Below are 19855 nucleotides of genomic sequence, written 5' to 3'. Positions count from 1 at the left end.
CAGGAAGCTTGCATTATCTATTGTTTTTCCAGATGTGCCAGATGCTCCTCCACCTCCCAATATTGTGGCTGTCAGACATGATTCGGTATCTCTAACTTGGACTGACCCCAAGAAAACTGGTGGTTCTCCAATTACAGGTATTACATTTAATGTTATTCTACAGGTTTTACACTGATGTCACCTCTAAATATTCCTCCCTTTAAAAAAAAGTGTGCAATTTTTATCGCACTATTTGAACATGCACTAATATATTTCCTCTTAGGTACATTATACATTCAGTACATTAAGATAATTAGTTTTATAATAGCTAATGAATCCATTGATTAATGCTTAATCTGTGAAAAATAAAATTTGGTAAAGAAGTATATCATTTCAGAGCCAGAGCAATTGTACAGTGGATAGGGTGTTTGCCTTGCATACTGCCAACCTAGATTGGATCCCCAACATCCCATATGGTCCTCTGAGCCTACCAGGAGTGATCCTTCAGTGCAGAGCCAGGAGTAAGCCCTGAACACCTCTGGAATTGGCAAAAATAAATAAATAAAAATTAGATTGCTGTCAGGGATACACCAAGTGGCAGAGTACTTTCCTCCTTGTGTAATACTCTGTATTTTATCCCTGGTTGCCCCCCCGCCACACACACACAGCCTAGCTTTAGTTTCCATAAAAATTGATGCATCACTGGTCTTTTGTAGGATATCATATTGAGTTCAAGGAAAGAAACAGCCTTCTGTGGAAGAGAGCTAATAAGACTCCTATTAGGATGAAAGACTTCAAAGTGACAGGATTAACTGAAGGTCTTGAATATGAATTCCGAGTCATGGCAATCAACTTGGCAGGAGTTGGAAAGCCAAGCCTGCCATCAGAACCTGTTGTGGCACTTGATCCAATTGGTAAGTCATTATACAAATACAAACCTTGATTAATTTTACACATGACTAAGCATTGATGTTTGTTTGACTTTTTTTCAATGTTTAGATCCTCCTGGCAAACCTGAGGTTATTAACGTAACAAGGAATTCGGTGACTCTCATTTGGACTGAACCCAAATATGATGGTGGTCATAAGTTGACTGGTTATATAGTGGAGAAGCGGGATCTACCTTCTAAATCTTGGATGAAAGCCAACCATGTTAATGTCCCAGATTGTGCCTTTACTGTTACTGACCTTGTTGAGGGTGGAAAATATGAATTCCGAATCAGAGCAAAGAACACAGCAGGTGCAATCAGTGCTCCATCAGAGAGTACAGGAACCATTATTTGCAAGGATGAATACGGTAGGTTTATGTTACTGTTGGTGCAATTTTTAAAAGGCAGAAAATTAAGTCTCTGTCTTTTTTCTGATTAACATGTTTTTGTTGGTGTTGTTCTTTGCAGAGGCACCAACCATTGTCCTTGATCCTGCAATAAAGGATGGACTAACAGTTAAAGCAGAAGATAACATTGTATTGAGTGCCATTAGCATTCTTGGAAAACCGCTTCCGAAGTCAAGTTGGTCCAGGGCAGGAAAAGACATTAGACCATCAGATATTGTTCAGATATCTTCAACCCCTACATCTTCCATGCTTACTGTTAAATATGCCACTAGAAAAGATGCTGGTGAATATACCATCACTGCTACCAATCCCTTTGGCACAAAAGAGGAACATGTGAAAGTAACTGTTCTTGATGTGCCTGGTCCCCCAGGTCCTATTGAAATAAGCAATGTTTCTGCTGAAAAGGCAACACTTACATGGACACCACCCTTAGAAGATGGTGGCTCACCAATTAAGTCTTATGTTCTTGAAAAGAGAGAAACAAGTAGACTTTTGTGGACAGTGGTTGCTGAAGACATTCAATCTTGCAGGCATGTAGCAACCAAACTTATTCAAGGAAATGAGTACCTCTTCCGGGTCTCAGCTGTAAACCATTATGGCAAAGGAGAACCTGTACAATCTGAACCTGTCAAAATGGTGGACAAATTTGGTACGTAAAGCATATGGGATCATTCATATATAAGCATTTACAACAGTGTTAAGGAATCTCTAAATTTCTCACAAAATTTCTTCCTTTTCAGGTCCCCCTGGCCCTCCTGGAAAACCAGAGATATCAAATGTGACTAAAAATACTGCTACTGTCAGTTGGAAAAGACCAATTGATGATGGTGGCAGTGAGATTACAGGATATCATGTGGAGAGAAGAGAAAAGAAGAGCTTGCGATGGGTGAGAGCAACCAAGACGCCGGTTTCTGATCTGAGATGCAAAGTAGCAGGACTGCAAGAAGGAAATACCTATGAATTCCGTGTCAGTGCAGAAAACAGAGCAGGAATTGGCCCACCCAGTGATGCTTCAAATCCTGTTCTAATGAAAGATGTTGCATGTTAGTATTTATCTTTTCTAAAACAGCTTATTTGAAAGTACCAATACTTATGTGATTTATTCTAAAACCAAACTTTTAATGTAATTGTGTTTTTATTTCTTGTTTAGATCCTCCAGGACCACCTTCAAATGCACGAGTCACAGATACTACTAAGAAATCGGCTTCCTTAGCATGGGGCAAGCCTCATTATGATGGTGGACTTGAAATCACTGGCTATATTGTAGAGCACCAAAAAGTTGGAGATGATGCCTGGATTAAAGACACAACAGGAACAGGCCTCAGAATCACTCAGTTTGTCGTCTCTGATCTCCAAACTAAAGAAAAATACAATTTTAGAATCTGTGCCATCAACGATGCAGGTGTAGGGGAGCCAGCAGTGATTCCTGATGTTGAAATTGTTGATCGAGAAATGGCACCTGATTTTGAACTAGACGCTGAGCTCCAAAGAACACTCGTTGTTAGAGCAGGACTCAGTATTAGAATTTTTGTGCCAATTAAAGGTCGCCCTGCACCTGAAGTGACATGGACCAAAGATGGCATTAATCTTAAAAGCCGAGCTAATATTGAAAATACAGAATCATTTACTCTTTTGATTATCCCAGAGTGTAACAGATATGACACCGGCAAGTTTGTAATGACCGTTGAAAATCCTGCTGGAAAGAAAAGTGGTTTCGTTAATGTCAGAGTCTTGGACACACCAGGACCTGTTCTTAACCTGAGGCCTACTGATATCACAAAGGACAGTGTTACCCTACACTGGGACCTCCCTCTGATAGATGGAGGCTCACGTATAACAAACTATATTGTGGAGAAACGAGAAGCAACACGGAAATCTTACTCCACAGCCACCACTAAGTGCCATAAATGCACATACAAAGTGACTGGCTTGTCTGAAGGCTGTGAGTACTTTTTTAGAGTGATGGCAGAAAACGAATATGGAATTGGTGAACCGACAGAAACAACAGAACCTGTAAAAGCCTCTGAGGCGCCATTACCACCAGACAGCCTTAACATTATGGACATAACCAAGAGCACAGTTAGTCTGGCATGGCCTAAACCAAAGCATGATGGTGGCAGTAAGATCACTGGCTATGTGATTGAAGCCCAAAGGAAAGGTTCTGACCAGTGGACCCATATCACCACGGTGAAGGGGTTGGAATGTGTTGTGAAGAATCTCACTGAAGGGGAAGAATACACTTTCCAAGTAATGGCAGTAAATAGTGCAGGAAGAAGTGCCCCTAGAGAAAGCCGACCTGTTATTGTGAAGGAGCAGACAATGCTTCCAGAATTGGATCTCCGTGGTATTTATCAGAAATTAGTTATTGCCAGAGCCGGTGACAACATTAAAGTTGAAATCCCAGTGCTTGGTCGACCAAAGCCTACAGTTACATGGAAGAAAGGAGACCAGCTTCTTAGACAGACACAGAGAGTAAATTTTGAAAATACAGCCACTTCAACCATTTTAAATATCAGTGAATGTGTGAGAAGTGATAGTGGACCTTATCCAGTAACAGCAAAGAACATTGTAGGAGAGGTTGGTGATGTTGTCACCATTCAAGTTCATGATATCCCTGGGCCGCCTACAGGTCCAATCAAATTTGATGAAATTTCATCTGATTTTGTAACCTTCTCTTGGGAGCCACCTGAGAATGATGGAGGTGTGCCAATAAGCAACTATGTTGTCGAAATGCGACAGACTGACAGTACTACATGGGTTGAGTTAGCAACCACTGTTATTCGCACTACTTACAAAGCCACTCGTCTCACTACTGGAATGGAGTACCAGTTTCGCGTAAAAGCTCAAAATAGGTATGGTGTTGGGCCAGGCATCACATCAGCATCTGTAGTTGCCAATTATCCATTTAAGGTTCCTGGCCCTCCTGGTACCCCTCAGGTAACTGCAGTTACCAAGGATTCAATGACAATAAGCTGGCATGAGCCTCTTTCTGATGGTGGAAGCCCCATTTTAGGATATCACATTGAGAGAAAAGAACGGAATGGTATTCTTTGGCAGACTGTGAGCAAAGCCTTAGTACCAGGCAACATTTTCAAATCAAGTGGACTTACAGATGGTATTGCTTATGAGTTCCGCGTAATCGCAGAAAACATGGCAGGCAAAAGCAAGCCAAGCAAGCCTTCTGAACCTATGTTTGCTTTGGATCCCATTGACCCACCTGGGAAACCAATTCCTCTAAATATTACTAGACATACCGTGTCACTGAAATGGGCTAAGCCTGAATATACTGGAGGCTTTAAAATTACCAGCTATGTTGTTGAAAAAAGAGACCTTCCTAATGGACGGTGGCTAAAGGCCAACTTCAGCAATATTTTGGAGAATGAATTTACAGTCAGTGGCCTAACAGAAGATGCTGCATATGAATTCCGTGTGATTGCCAAAAATGCTGCTGGTGCTGTTAGTGCCCCATCTGAGCCCTCAGATGCTATCACCTGCAGGGATGATATTGAAGCACCAAGAATAATGGTGGATGCTAAATTTAAGGACACAATTACATTAAAAGCAGGTGAAGCATTCAAATTAGAAGCTGATGTTTCAGGTCGTCCACCTCCCACAATGGAATGGACCAAAGATGGAAAAGACCTTGAAGGCACAGGAAAACTAGAAATAAAAATTGCTGATTTCTCTACTAATCTGATAAACAAGGATTCATCAAGAAGGGATGGTGGTGCCTATATTCTTACAGCAACTAATCCTGGTGGTTTTGCTAAACATATTTTCAATGTCAAAGTTCTGGATAGACCAGGCCCACCTGAAGGACCATTAGCTGTATCTGATATGACATCAGAAAAATGTGTGTTGTCATGGTTGCCACCACTGGATGATGGAGGTGCCAGCATTGATCATTATATAGTACAAAAGCGTGAAACTAGCAGATTGGCATGGACCAATGTAGCCACAGAAGCTCAGCTACTAAAACTGAAGGTTACTAAACTTTTGAAAGGCAATGAGTATATCTTCCGTGTCATGGCTGTAAATAAATATGGAGTTGGAGAGCCACTAGAATCTGAGCCTGTACTTGCAGTGGATCCTTATGGACCTCCTGATCCACCGAAAAATCCTGAAGTTACAACCATTACTAAAGATTCAATGGTTGTCTGCTGGGGACATCCTGACTCTGATGGAGGAAGTGAAATCATCAATTATATTGTGGAAAGGCGTGATAAAGCCGGGCAAAGATGGGTGAAATGTAACAAAAAGACTCTTACTGATTTAAGATATAAAGTATCTGGACTTACAGAAGGTCATGAATACGAATTCCGAATTATGGCTGAAAATGCTGCTGGAGTTAGTGCACCAAGTGCTACTAGTCCATTTTATAAAGCTTGTGACACTGTGTTTAAACCTGGTCCACCAGGTAACCCCCGTGTTCTAGATACAAGCAGATCATCTATTTCAATTGCTTGGAATAAACCCATCTATGATGGTGGATCAGAAATCACAGGGTACATGGTTGAAATTGCTCTGCCAGAGGAAGATGAATGGCAAATCGTTACTCCACCTGCTGGGCTCAAGGCAACTTCTTATACCATTACTGGTCTCATAGAAAACCAGGAATATAAAATTCGCATCTATGCCATGAATTCTGAAGGCATTGGGGAACCTGCCCTTGTTCCTGGAACTCCAAAGGCTGAAGACAGAATGATACCTCCAGAGATTGAACTGGATGCGGACCTACGCAAAGTTGTTACAATCAGAGCCTGCTGCACCCTAAGACTCTTCGTTCCAATCAAAGGAAGACCTGCACCTGAGGTGAAATGGGCCCGGGAACATGGAGAATCTTTGGATAAAGCTAGTATTGAATCCACAAGCTCTTACACTTTGCTTATTGTTGGAAATGTAAACAGGTTTGACAGTGGCAAATACATACTAACTGTGGAAAACAGCTCAGGCAGCAAGTCTGCATTTGTCATTGTTAGAGTACTAGATACTCCAGGCCCCCCACAGAATCTGAAGATAAAAGAAGTCACTAAGACATCAGTCACACTGACCTGGGAGCCTCCTCTCATTGATGGGGGTTCAAAAATAAAGAACTATATTGTTGAAAAACGGGAATCAACAAGAAAAGCCTATTCCACAGTTGCAACAAATTGCCACAAGACTTCCTGGAAGGTTGACCAGCTTCAGGAAGGCTGTAGTTACTATTTCCGAGTTCTTGCTGAGAATGAATATGGCATTGGGCTGCCTGCTGAAACTGCAGAATCGGTGAAGGCATCAGAACGACCTCTACCTCCAGGAAAGATAACTTTAGTGGATGTCACAAGAAACAGTGTCTCGTTGTCTTGGGAAAAACCCGAGCATGATGGAGGCAGCAGAATTCTAGGCTACATTGTAGAGATGCAGAGTAAAGGCAGTGACAAGTGGGCCACATGTGCCACAGTAAAAGTCACGGAAGCTACCATCACTGGATTAATTCAGGGTGAAGAATACTCTTTCCGTGTCTCAGCTCAAAATGAAAAGGGCATCAGTGATCCTAGACAACTGAGTGTGCCAGTGATTGCCAAAGATCTTGTCATTCCTCCCGCCTTCAAGCTCCTGTTTAATACTTTCACTGTACTGGCAGGTGAAGACCTAAAAGTTGATGTTCCTTTCATTGGACGCCCTCCACCAGCTGTGACCTGGCATAAAGATGACATACCACTGAAACAGACAACTAGAGTAAATGCCGAAAGCACTGAAAATAATTCAATATTGACAATAAAGGAAGCCTGCCGAGAAGATGTTGGACATTACACAGTAAAACTGACCAATACTGCTGGTGAGGCTACTGAAATTCTTAATGTTATTGTTCTTGACAAGCCAGGACCTCCTACTGGACCTGTTAAAATGGATGAAGTGACAGCAGATAGCATTACTCTCTCTTGGGGTCCACCTAAATATGATGGTGGAAGTTCTATCAATAATTACATTGTAGAGAAACGGGACACTTCCACAACTACCTGGCAGATTGTGTCAGCTACTGTTGCAAGGACAACAATAAAGGCTTGCAGATTAAAGACTGGATGTGAATATCAGTTTAGAATTGCAGCTGAAAACAGGTATGGAAAGAGTACCTACCTCACTTCAGAGCCTATTGTGGCCCAGTATCCATTCAAAGTTCCTGGTCCTCCTGGAACACCATATGTAACGTTCTCCTCCAAAGACAGCATGGAAGTACATTGGAATGAGCCAGTCAGTGATGGAGGTAGCAAAGTCATCGGCTATCATCTAGAACGCAAGGAAAGAAATGGCATACTCTGGGTTAAGTTGAATAAAACACCAATTCCTCAAACCAAGTTTAAAGCGACTGGCCTTGATGAGGGTATTGAGTATGAATTTAGAGTTTCTGCAGAGAACATTGTGGGTATTGGCAAGCCAAGTAAAGCATCAGAGTGCTATCTAGCTCGTGACCCATGTGATCCACCAGGACGGCCAGAAGCAATCATTGTCACACGGAACTCAGTGACTCTTCAGTGGAAGAAACCTACCTATGATGGTGGAAGCAAGATCACTGGTTATATTGTTGAGAAGAAAGAATTGCCTGAAGGCCGATGGATGAAAGCCAGTTTTACCAATGTTATTGAGACTCAATTTGAAGTAACTGGCCTAGTTGAAGATCATAGATATGAGTTCCGGGTTATAGCTCGAAATGCTGCAGGAGTGCTCAGTGAGCCTTCAGAAAGCACAGGGGCAATAACAGCAAGAGATGAGATAGATCCACCACGAATAAGTATGGATCCAAAATTCAGAGACACAGTTGTGGTTCATGCTGGTGAGCTATTCAGGATTGATGCAGAAATTTATGGCAAACCAATACCAACCAGCCAATGGATAAAAGGTGATCAGGAACTTTCAAATACAGCTCGATTAGAAATAAAGAGCACTGATTTTGCCACCAGTCTCAGTGTAAAGGATGCAGTACGTATTGATAGTGGAAATTATATATTGAAGGCCAAAAATGTTGCAGGAGAGAGATCAGTTACTGTAAATGTCAAAGTTCTTGATAGGCCAGGGCCACCAGAAGGACCTGTCATCATATCAGGAATTACAGCAGAAAAATGTGTACTGGCTTGGAAACCCCCACTACAGGATGGTGGAAGTGATATCATTAATTATATTGTGGAAAGGAGAGAGACTAGCCGCCTAGTTTGGACTGTGGTGGATGCCAATGTACAAACTCTCAGCTGCAAGGTTACTAAGCTTCTTGAAGGCAATGAATATATTTTCCGTATAATGGCTGTAAACAAATATGGTGTGGGAGAACCCCTTGAATCTGAGCCAATAATTGCCAAGAATCCATTTGTGGTACCAGACGCGCCAAAGGCTCCAGAAATTACTACAGTGACAAAGGACTCAATGATTGTTGTGTGGGAAAGGCCAGCATCTGATGGAGGCAGTGAGATTCTTGGCTATGTTCTTGAAAAAAGGGATAAAGAGGGAATTCGATGGACAAGATGCCACAAACGTCTGATTGGGGAATTGCGCTTGAGAGTCACTGGCCTCCTAGAAAATCATAATTACGAATTCAGAGTTTCTGCCGAAAATGCTGCTGGACTGAGTGAACCAAGCCCACCTTCTGCTTACCAAAAGGCATGTGATCCTATTTATAAACCCGGGCCTCCCAATAATCCCAAAGTCACAGATATTACCAGATCTTCTGTTTTCCTTTCTTGGAGCAAACCAATATATGACGGTGGCTGTGAAATCCAGGGATACATTGTTGAAAAATGTGATGTGAGTGTTGGCGAATGGACAATGTGTACTCCACCAACTGGAATCAATAAAACACATATAGAAGTAGAGAAGCTGATAGAAAAACATGAATACAATTTCCGTATCTGTGCTGTTAATAAAGCTGGAGTTGGAGAACATGCTGATGTCCCTGGACCAGTTATAGTTGAAGAAAAATTGGAAGCACCAGATATTGACCTTGACTTAGAACTAAGGAAAGTTATAAATATAAGGGCAGGTGGCTCCCTAAGGTTATTTGTTCCTATTAAAGGGCGTCCCACACCAGAAGTTAAGTGGGGAAAAATGGATGGTGACATTCGAGATGCTGCTATCATTGATGTCACTAGCAGTTTCACCTCTCTTGTTCTTGACAATGTCAACCGATATGACACTGGAAAATATACTCTCACACTAGAAAACAGCAGTGGAACAAAATCTGCCTTTGTTACTGTGCGAGTCTTGGACACACCAAGTCCACCTGTTAATCTGAAAGTCACCGAAATCACTAAAGATTCTGTCTCAATTACATGGGAACCTCCTTTATTAGATGGGGGATCCAAAATAAAAAATTACATTGTTGAGAAACGTGAAGCCACAAGAAAATCATATGCCGCAGTTGTAACAAATTGCCATAAGAATTCTTGGAAAATCGATCAACTCCAAGAAGGTTGCAGTTACTACTTCAGAGTCACAGCTGAGAATGAGTACGGTATTGGCCTTCCTGCCCGCACTGCTGATCCAATTAAGGTTGCAGAAGTTCCACAACCTCCAGGAAAAATAACAGTAGATGATGTCACTAGAAATAGTGTTTCCTTGAGTTGGACAAAGCCCGAACATGATGGTGGCAGTAAAATCATTCAGTATATTGTGGAAATGCAAGCAAAACACAGTGAAAAATGGTCAGAATGTGCCCGAGTAAAGTCCCTTGAAGCAGTAATTACTAATTTAACTCAAGGAGAAGAATATCTATTTAGAGTTGTTGCTGTAAATGAGAAAGGGAGAAGTGATCCTAGGTCCCTTGCAGTTCCAATCATTGCTAAAGATCTTGTCATTGAGCCAGATGTAAGACCTGCATTCAGTAGTTACAGTGTGCAGGTTGGACAAGATTTGAAAATAGAAGTGCCAATTTCTGGACGTCCTAAGCCAACTGTTACCTGGACTAAAGATGGCCTTCCACTGAAACAGACAACCAGGATCAATGTTACTGATTCACTTGATCTCACCGTACTCAGCATTAAAGAAACTCAGAAGGATGATGGTGGACAGTATGGAATCACAGTGGCTAATGTTGTTGGTCAGAAAACAGCATCTCTTGAAATTATCACTCTAGATAAACCTGATCCTCCAAAAGGACCTGTTAAATTTGATGAAGTGAGTGCTGAAAGTATTACATTATCTTGGAATCCTCCTCTGTATACAGGGGGCTGCCAGATCACCAACTACATTGTTCAGAAAAGAGATACAACCACCACAGTATGGGATGTTGTTTCTGCAACTGTTGCCAGAACTACACTCAAAGTAACAAAACTAAAAACAGGTACTGAATACCAATTCCGGATATTTGCTGAAAACAGATATGGACAAAGCTTTGCTTTGGAATCTGATCCAATTGTAGCCCAATATCCATACAAAGAACCAGGACCTCCAGGCACACCATTTGTCAATGCCATTTCCAAAGACTCTATGGTTGTACAATGGCATGAACCAATCAACAATGGCGGAAGCCCAGTAATAGGTTACCATCTTGAAAGGAAGGAAAGAAATAGCATTTTGTGGACAAAAGTCAACAAAACTATTATCCATGACACCCAGTTTAAAGCCCTCAATCTTGAAGAAGGTATTGAATATGAATTCAGAGTTTATGCTGAAAATATTGTTGGTGTAGGCAAACCAAGCAAGAATTCTGAATGCTATGTTGCCAGAGATCCCTGTGACCCTCCAGGAACCCCAGAAGCAATAATTGTCAAAAGAAATGAAATCACTCTAAAATGGACCAAACCTGTGTATGATGGTGGCAGTATGATTACAGGTTACATTGTGGAGAAGCGTGATTTGCCTGAGGGTCGTTGGATGAAAGCCAGCTTCACAAATGTCATTGAAACTCAATTTACTGTGTCAGGTCTAACTGAAGACCAGAGATATGAATTCAGAGTCATTGCTAAGAATGCAGCTGGAGCAATCAGTAAACCTTCTGACAGTACAGGACCTATAACAGCCAAGGATGAGGTTGAGCTCCCAAGAATTTCAATGGATCCAAAATTCAGAGACACAATTGTGGTAAATGCTGGAGAAACCTTCAGGCTTGAGGCTGATGTCTATGGAAAACCTCTACCCACCATCGAATGGTTAAGAGGAGATAAGGAAGTTGAAGAATCTGCTAGGTGTGAAATAAAGAACACAGATTTCAAAGCTTTACTTATTATCAAGGATGCCATCAGAATTGATGGTGGACAGTATATATTAAGAGCTTCCAATGTTGCAGGTTCTAAGTCATTCCCGGTAAATGTAAAAGTATTAGATAGACCAGGACCTCCAGAAGGACCAGTCCAGGTAACTGGAGTCACTTCTGAAAAATGCACTTTAACCTGGTCACCACCACTTCAGGATGGTGGCAGTGATATTTCTCACTATGTTGTTGAAAAGAGAGAAACAAGTCGACTTGCCTGGACTGTTGTTGCTACAGAAGTTGTCACCAATACTTTAAAAGTTACCAAACTCCTAGAAGGGAATGAATATATTTTCCGTATAATGGCAGTCAACAAATATGGTGTTGGAGAGCCTTTGGAATCTGCACCAGTATTAATGAAAAATCCATTTGTGCTTCCTGGACCACCAAAAAGCTTGGAAGTCACAAACATTACCAAGGATTCCATGACTGTCTGTTGGAACCGTCCAGATAGTGATGGTGGAAGTGAGATTATCGGTTACATCGTAGAGAAAAGAGACAGAAGTGGCATTAGGTGGATAAAATGTAATAAACGCCGCATCACAGATCTGCGTCTACGAGTAACAGGATTAACAGAAGATCATGAGTATGAATTCAGAGTCTCTGCAGAAAATGCTGCTGGAGTTGGAGAACCAAGTCCAGCCACAGTTTATTATAAGGCTTGTGATCCTATGTTTAAACCTGGCCAACCTACCAATGTACACGTTGTAGACACCACTAAAAATTCAATTACACTTGCCTGGGGCAAACCCATCTATGATGGTGGCAGTGAGATCCTGGGATATGTAGTAGAAATATGTAAAGCAGATGAAGAAGAATGGCAAATAGTTACTCCACAGACTGGTCTGAGAGTCACTCGATTTGAAATTTCAAAACTTGTTGAACACCAAGAGTATAAAATAAGAGTCTGTGCCCTCAATAAAATTGGGTTAGGTGAGGCTGCATCAGTTCCTGGTACTGTAAAACCAGAAGACAAACTTGAAGCACCTGAACTTGACCTCGATTCTGAATTACGAAAAGGAATTGTTGTAAGAGCTGGTGGGTCTGTCAGAATTCACATTCCATTTAAAGGTCGTCCAACACCTGAGATCACTTGGTCCCGAGAGGAAGGTGAATTCACAGATAAGGTTCAAATTGAAAAGGGAATAAACTATACCCAACTCTCAATAGATAACTGTGATAGAAATGATGCTGGAAAATATATTCTCAAGCTGGAAAACAGCAGTGGATCTAAGTCTGCTTTTGTAACTGTGAAAGTTCTTGACACCCCAGGACCTCCACAGAATTTGACAGTGAAAGAAGTGAAAAAAGATTCAGTTATTCTGGTATGGGAACCACCCATCATCGATGGGGGTGCAAAAGTCAAGAATTACGTTATTGACAAGCGTGAATCCACCAGAAAAGCATATGCTAATGTGAGTTCTAAATGTAGCAAAACAAGTTTCAAAGTTGAAAATCTTACAGAAGGAGCCATTTATTACTTTAGAGTCATGGCTGAAAATGAATTTGGAGTTGGTGTTCCAGTGGAAACCACTGATGCTGTGAAAGCTGCAGAACCTCCTTCTCCCCCAGGAAAGGTTACCCTCACTGATGTGTCCCAGACCAGTGCATCATTGATGTGGGAAAAACCTGAACATGATGGTGGTAGTAGAATTCTGGGGTATGTTGTTGAAATGCAACCTAAAGGAACTGAAAAATGGAGTGTTGTGGCTGAATCCAAAGTCTGCAATGCAACTGTTACTGGTTTGAGTTCTGGACAAGAATATCAGTTCCGTGTCAAAGCCTACAATGAAAAAGGAAAAAGTGATCCAAGAGTGCTTGGTGTTCCTGTCATAGCCAAGGACTTAACTATACAGCCCAGTCTTAAGTTACCATTTAATACATACAGTGTCCAAGCTGGAGAAGATCTTAAAATTGAAATTCCAGTTATTGGTCGACCGAGACCTAAAATTGCATGGGTCAAGGATGGTGAGTCTCTTAGACAGACAACAAGAGTAAATGTTGAGGAGACAGCTACTTCAACTATCTTGCACATTAAAGAAAGTAACAAAGATGACTTTGGAAAATACACCATAACAGCAACAAACAGTGCAGGCACAGCCACAGAAAATCTCAGTATTATCATTTTGGAAAAGCCTGGTCCTCCAGTTGGACCAGTTCGGTTTGATGAAGTTAGTGCAGATTTTGTGGTAATATCTTGGGAACCTCCATCCTATACTGGTGGCTGCCAAATAAGCAACTATGTTGTAGAGAAGCGTGATACAACTAGCACCACTTGGCAAATGGTATCAGCAACAGTTGCGAGAACAACAATTAAAGTAACCAAACTGAAAACAGGAACTGAGTACCAGTTTAGGATTTTTGCAGAAAACAGATATGGAAAAAGTATCCCTCTGGATTCTAAACCAGTTATAGTACAGTATCCTTTTAAAGAACCTGGGCCACCTGGAACACCTTTTGTGACATCAGTTTCAAAAGATCAAATGCTTGTGCAATGGCATGAGCCAGTTAATGATGGAGGTAGCAAAGTTATTGGCTACCATCTTGAACAGAAAGAAAAGAATAGCATTTTATGGATCAAATTGAATAAGATTCCCATTCAAGACACAAAATTCAAAGCAACTGGGCTTGATGAAGGCCTTGAGTATGAGTTTAAAGTTTCAGCTGAAAATATTGTTGGCATTGGAAAGCCTAGCAAAGTATCAGAATGTTATGTTGCTCGGGATCCTTGTGACCCACCTGGTCGCCCTGAAGCTATTGTTATCACAAGAAATAGTGTGACACTGAAGTGGAAGAAACCTGTCTATGATGGTGGAAGCAAAATAACAGGTTATGTTGTGGAAAAGAAAGATCTACCTGATGGTCGTTGGATGAAAGCCAGCTTCACCAATGTATTAGAAACTGAATTTACAGTGAGTGGACTTGTAGAAAATGAAAGATATGAATTTAGAGTGATTGCAAGAAATGCAGCTGGCAACTTTAGTGAACCATCTGAAAGCACTGGTGCCATTACTGCAAGAGATGAAATTGATGCACCAGATGCCTCACTGGATCCAAAATATAGAGATGTCATTGTTGTTCATGCAGGAGAGACTTTTGTCCTTGAAGCTGATATTCGTGGCAAACCTATACCTGATGTTGTTTGGATTAAAGATGGAAAAGAGCTTGAAGAAACAGCAGCTAGGATGGAAATTAAGTCTACTATTCAGAAAACAACACTGGTTGTTAAAGACTGTATACGTACTGATGGGGGACAGTATATTCTGAAACTCAGCAATGTTGGTGGCACAAAATCTATACCAATCACTGTAAAGGTTCTTGATCGTCCAGGACCTCCTGAAGGACCGCTGAAAGTTTCTGGGGTTACCGCTGAAAAATGTTACCTGGCATGGAACCCACCACTGCAAGATGGTGGTGCTGATATTTCACACTACATCATTGAAAAGAGAGAGACAAGCAGACTCTCCTGGACCCAGGTTTCAACTGAGGTACAGGCCCTTAACTACAAAGTCACTAAACTTCTTCCTGGAAACGAATATATTTTCCGTGTCATGGCTGTGAATAAATACGGAATTGGGGAGCCCTTGGAATCTGAGCCTATTATAGCCTGTAACCCATACAAACCACCAGGTCCTCCTTCAGCACCCGAAGTCTCAGCAATCGCCAAGGATTCTATGGTAGTGACATGGGCACGCCCAGTGGATGATGGAGGTGCTCAAATTGAGGGCTACATTCTTGAAAAAAGAGATAAAGAAGGTATTAGATGGACCAAATGCAACAAGAAAACATTAACAGACCTCAGATTCAGGGTAACTGGTCTCACTGAAGGTCATTCCTATGAATTCAGAGTTGCTGCTGAAAATGCAGCTGGTGTGGGTGAGCCTAGTGAGCCATCTGTTTTCTATCGTGCTTGTGATGCTCTGTATCCACCAGGTCCACCTAGTAATCCGAAAGTGACAGATACTTCCAGATCTTCTGTCTCCTTGGCATGGAATAAACCAATTTATGATGGTGGTGCACCTGTAAAGGGCTATGTTGTTGAGGTAAAAGAAGCCACTGCCGATGAATGGACAACTTGCACTCCACCAACAGGATTGCAAGGAAAACAGTTCACAGTGACCAAGCTTAAAGAAAATAATGAATATAACTTCCGTATTTGTGCCATTAATTCTGAAGGTGTAGGTGAACCTGCAACTATACCTGGTTCAGTTGCTGCTAAAGAGAGACTAGAACCACCTGAAATAGAACTTGATGCCGATCTCAGAAAGGTGGTAATTCTTCGTGCTAGTGCTACTTTACGCTTATTTGTTACCATCAAAGGGCGGCCAGAACCTGAAGTTAAATGGGAAAAGGCTGAAGGTGTTCTCACTGAGAGGGCCCAGATTGAGGTGACAAGCTCGTATACAATGTTGGTGATTGATAATGTTACCAGATTTGACAGTGGTCGGTACAATCTGACACTTGAAAATAGCAGTGGATCCAAAACTGTTTTTGTTAATGTCAGAGTTCTTGACTCACCAAGTGCCCCAGAGAACTTGACTGTAAGAGAAGTTAAAAAAGACTCAGTCACATTGTCTTGGGAGCCACCACTTATTGACGGTGGAGCTAAGATTAAAAACTACATCGTTGAAAAAAGAGAAACTACAAGAAAAGCATATGCTACCGTGACAAGCAACTGCACTAAGAATACTTTTAAAATTGAAAATCTACAAGAAGGATGTTCTTACTACTTCCGAGTCTTGGCTGCCAATGAGTATGGGATTGGTTTGCCAACTGAAACAACCGAACCCGTGAAAGCTTCAGAACCACCCCTCCCACCTGGAAGAGTAACACTTGTTGATGTGACCCGTAACACAGCTACAATTAAGTGGGAGAAACCAGAAAGTGATGGTGGCAGCAAAATTACTGGTTATGTAGTTGAAATGCAGACTAAAGGAAGTGAAAAATGGAGCACTTGCACACAAGTTAAGACTCTAGAAGCAACTATAAATGGCTTAACTGCAGGGGAAGAGTATATTTTCAGGGTAGCTGCTATTAATGAAAAAGGAAGAAGTGACCCAAGACAACTTGGAGTGCCAGTAATTGCAAAGGATATTGAAATAAAGCCTTCTGTGGAGCTTCCTTTCAATACTTTCAATGTAAAGGCTGGAGACCAACTTAAAATTGATGTTCCATTTAAAGGAAGACCTCAAGCCACTGTAAGCTGGAAAAAAGATGGGCAAACTCTTAAGGAGACAACTAGAGTTAATGTATCTTCTTCAAAAACTGTCACATCCCTATCCATTAAGGAAGCTTCAAGGGAAGATGTTGGTACTTACGAATTATGTGTTTCAAACAGTGCTGGATCCGTAACAATTCCTATTACTGTGATTGTCCTCGATAAACCAGGGCCTCCAGGACCTATTCATATCGATGAGGTTAGTTGTGACAATGTATCCATTTCTTGGAATCCTCCAGAATATGATGGTGGCTGCCAAATTAGCAATTACATTGTTGAAAAGAGAGAAACTACTTCTACAACATGGCAGGTAGTTTCACAGGCAGTTGCAAGAACATCAATTAAAATAGTTCGTCTGGTGACAGGAAGTGAGTATCAGTTCCGTGTCTGTGCAGAAAACCGCTATGGAAAGAGCTCCTACAGTGAATCTTCACCTGTTGTTGCAGAGTACCCATTCAGTCCCCCAGGTCCTCCTGGTACTCCAAAGGTCATGCATGCCACAAAATCTACCATGACTGTAAGCTGGCAAGTGCCAGTTAATGATGGAGGAAGTCAAGTAATTGGTTACCATCTTGAGTATAAAGAAAGAAGCAGCATCCTTTGGACAAAAGCAAATAAAATCCTCATTGCTGATACTCAAATGAAAGTTAGTGGCCTTGATGAAGGACTGATGTATGAGTTCCGAGTATATGCTGTGAACATTGCTGGAACTGGTAAATGCAGTAAAGCTTGTGAACCAGTCCCTGCAAGAGATCCTTGCGACCCTCCAGGACAACCTGAAGTCACAAATATCACAAGAAAATCAGTGTCACTTAAATGGTCAAAACCACTTTATGATGGTGGAGCTAAGATTACAGGATACATTATTGAACGTCGAGAACTACCAGATGGCAGATGGCTAAAGTGCAATTTTACTAACATACAAGAAACATATTTTGAAGTGACTGAACTTACTGAAGATCAGCGTTATGAATTCCGTGTTTTTGCAAGGAATGCTGCTGACTCAATTAGCGAACCATCTGAATCTACTGGACCTATTACAGTTAAAGATGATGTTGAGGCCCCAAGAATTATGATGGATGTTAAGTTCCATGATGTTATTGTTGTCAAAGCTGGAGAAGTCCTTAAGATAAATGCAGACATTGCAGGGCGACCTCTACCAGTTGTTTCCTGGGCCAAGGATGGTGTAGAAATTGAGGAAAGAGCTAGAACAGAAATTACCTCAACTGACTATACTACTTCAATAACAGTGAAAGATTGTGTCCGACGAGACACTGGGCAGTATGTACTTACACTGAAGAATGTTGCAGGAACTCGGTCTATGGCAGTCAACTGCAAGGTGCTTGATAAGCCTGGGCCACCAGCAGGACCTCTTGAAATAAATGGTCTCACTTCTGAGAAATGCTCTCTTTCCTGGGGACCACCCCAAGAAGACGGTGGTGCAGATATCGATTATTACATTGTAGAGAAACGTGAAACAAGTCGTCTTGCATGGACAATATGTGAAGGACAGTTAATGACAACATCTTGTAAAGTAACCAAGTTACTCAAAGGCAATGAATACATCTTTAGAGTAACAGCTGTTAATAAATATGGTGTTGGAGAGCCCCTGGAGAGTGTGGCTGTAAAGGCACTGGATCCATTTACAGTCCCAAGTCCACCTACCTCTTTGGAAGTTACATCTGTCACCAAAGACTTTATGACACTTTGCTGGTCAAGACCTGAAACTGATGGTGGCAGTGAAATCTCTGGATATATCATTGAAAGGCGAGAGAAAAATAGTCTGCGATGGATTCGTGTGAACAAAAAACCAGTTTTTGATCTCAGGGTGAAATCAACAGGACTTCGAGAAGGATGTGAATATGAGTATCGGGTATTTGCCGAAAATGCTGCTGGCCTAAGCCTTCCAAGTGAAACCACTCCCTTAATTCGAGCAGAAGATCCAGTGTTTTTGCCATCACCTCCCTCCAAACCCAAAATTGTGGACTCCGGCAAGACAAATATAACAATAAGTTGGGTTAAACCCTTGTTTGATGGTGGGGCCCCAGTAACTGGATACACTGTAGAATACAAACAGTCTGATGAAACTGACTGGAAAACTGCCATTCAGAGCTTCAGAGGCACAGAATATACAGCAAGTGGACTAACAACAGGAGCTGAATATGTTTTTAGAATAAGATCTATCAATAAAGTTGGTGCTAGTGATCCCAGTGATATCTCAGATCCACAGATAGCAAAGGAAAGAGAAGAAGAGCCTGTATTTGAGCTTGACAGTGATATGAGGAAGACCTTGATTGTCAAGGCTGGTTCCTCCTTTACCATGACAGTGCCTTTCCGAGGAAGACCTGTACCCAATGTCTCCTGGAGTAAGCCAGATACTGACCTCCGCACTAGAGCTTATATTGATTCCACAGACTCTCGTACATCACTTACAATTGAAAATGCCAACAGAAATGATTCTGGAAAATACACATTAACAATTCAGAATATTTTGAGTGCTGCTTCTCTGACCTTAGTTGTCAAAGTTTTAGATTCTCCTGGTCCTCCAGCCAATATCAGAGTACAAGAAGTAACCAAGGAGTCTGCAGTGTTATCCTGGGATGTTCCTGAAAATGATGGTGGGGCTCAAGTGAAGAATTACCACATAGAAAAACGTGAAGCCAGTAAGAAAGCATGGGTCTCAGTGACCAATAACTGTAACCGCCTTTCCTACAAAGTTACCAACTTACAAGAAGGGGCAATTTACTACTTCAGAGTTGCTGGAGAAAATGAGTTTGGTGTTGGAGTACCTGCTGAAACAAAGGAAGGAGTTAAAATAACAGGTATGTTTTAAAAACAAAAACCATTGACATATCTATATTAATTTTTCTAAAATAGGGACTAGAATGGATAGTACAGCAGCTAGGGTATTTTCCTTGCACACAGCCAACTCGGGTTTGATTTCTGATACCCTATATGGTTCCCCAAGTTCTGTCAGGAATTATCCCTGAGCACAGAACCAGGATTAAGCCCTGAGCAACTCTGGATGTGACCTAAAAACAAAAAAAGAAAGAAAGAAAATAATATGAATCATTCTAATTTGTCATTGTTTAGTCCTTGATGACTTT

The 19855-nt window shown here is 41.5% G+C and overlaps 1 protein-coding gene across 1 annotated transcript in view; it reads left to right on the top strand.

Annotated features, from left to right (window-relative positions):
• The window catches only part of TTN (titin), a 289480-nt gene that overhangs the window by 235178 nt on the left and 34447 nt on the right, over positions 1-19855 (top strand). Inside the window, exons 270-275 of the mRNA XM_055119737.1 lie at positions 33-137; positions 696-893; positions 979-1275; positions 1376-1963; positions 2055-2357; positions 2465-19570. Coding sequence (XP_054975712.1) covers positions 33-137; positions 696-893; positions 979-1275; positions 1376-1963; positions 2055-2357; positions 2465-19570 — 18597 coding nt within the window. The remainder of the gene's footprint in view (positions 1-32; positions 138-695; positions 894-978; positions 1276-1375; positions 1964-2054; positions 2358-2464; positions 19571-19855) is intronic.

This window comes from Sorex araneus, chromosome X (assembly GCF_027595985.1).
Source record: "Sorex araneus isolate mSorAra2 chromosome X, mSorAra2.pri, whole genome shotgun sequence".
NCBI lineage: Eukaryota > Metazoa > Chordata > Mammalia > Eulipotyphla > Soricidae > Sorex > Sorex araneus.
The sequence above is the reverse complement of the archived record's forward strand: the minus strand, read 5'-3'. Positions and strand labels throughout refer to the sequence as shown.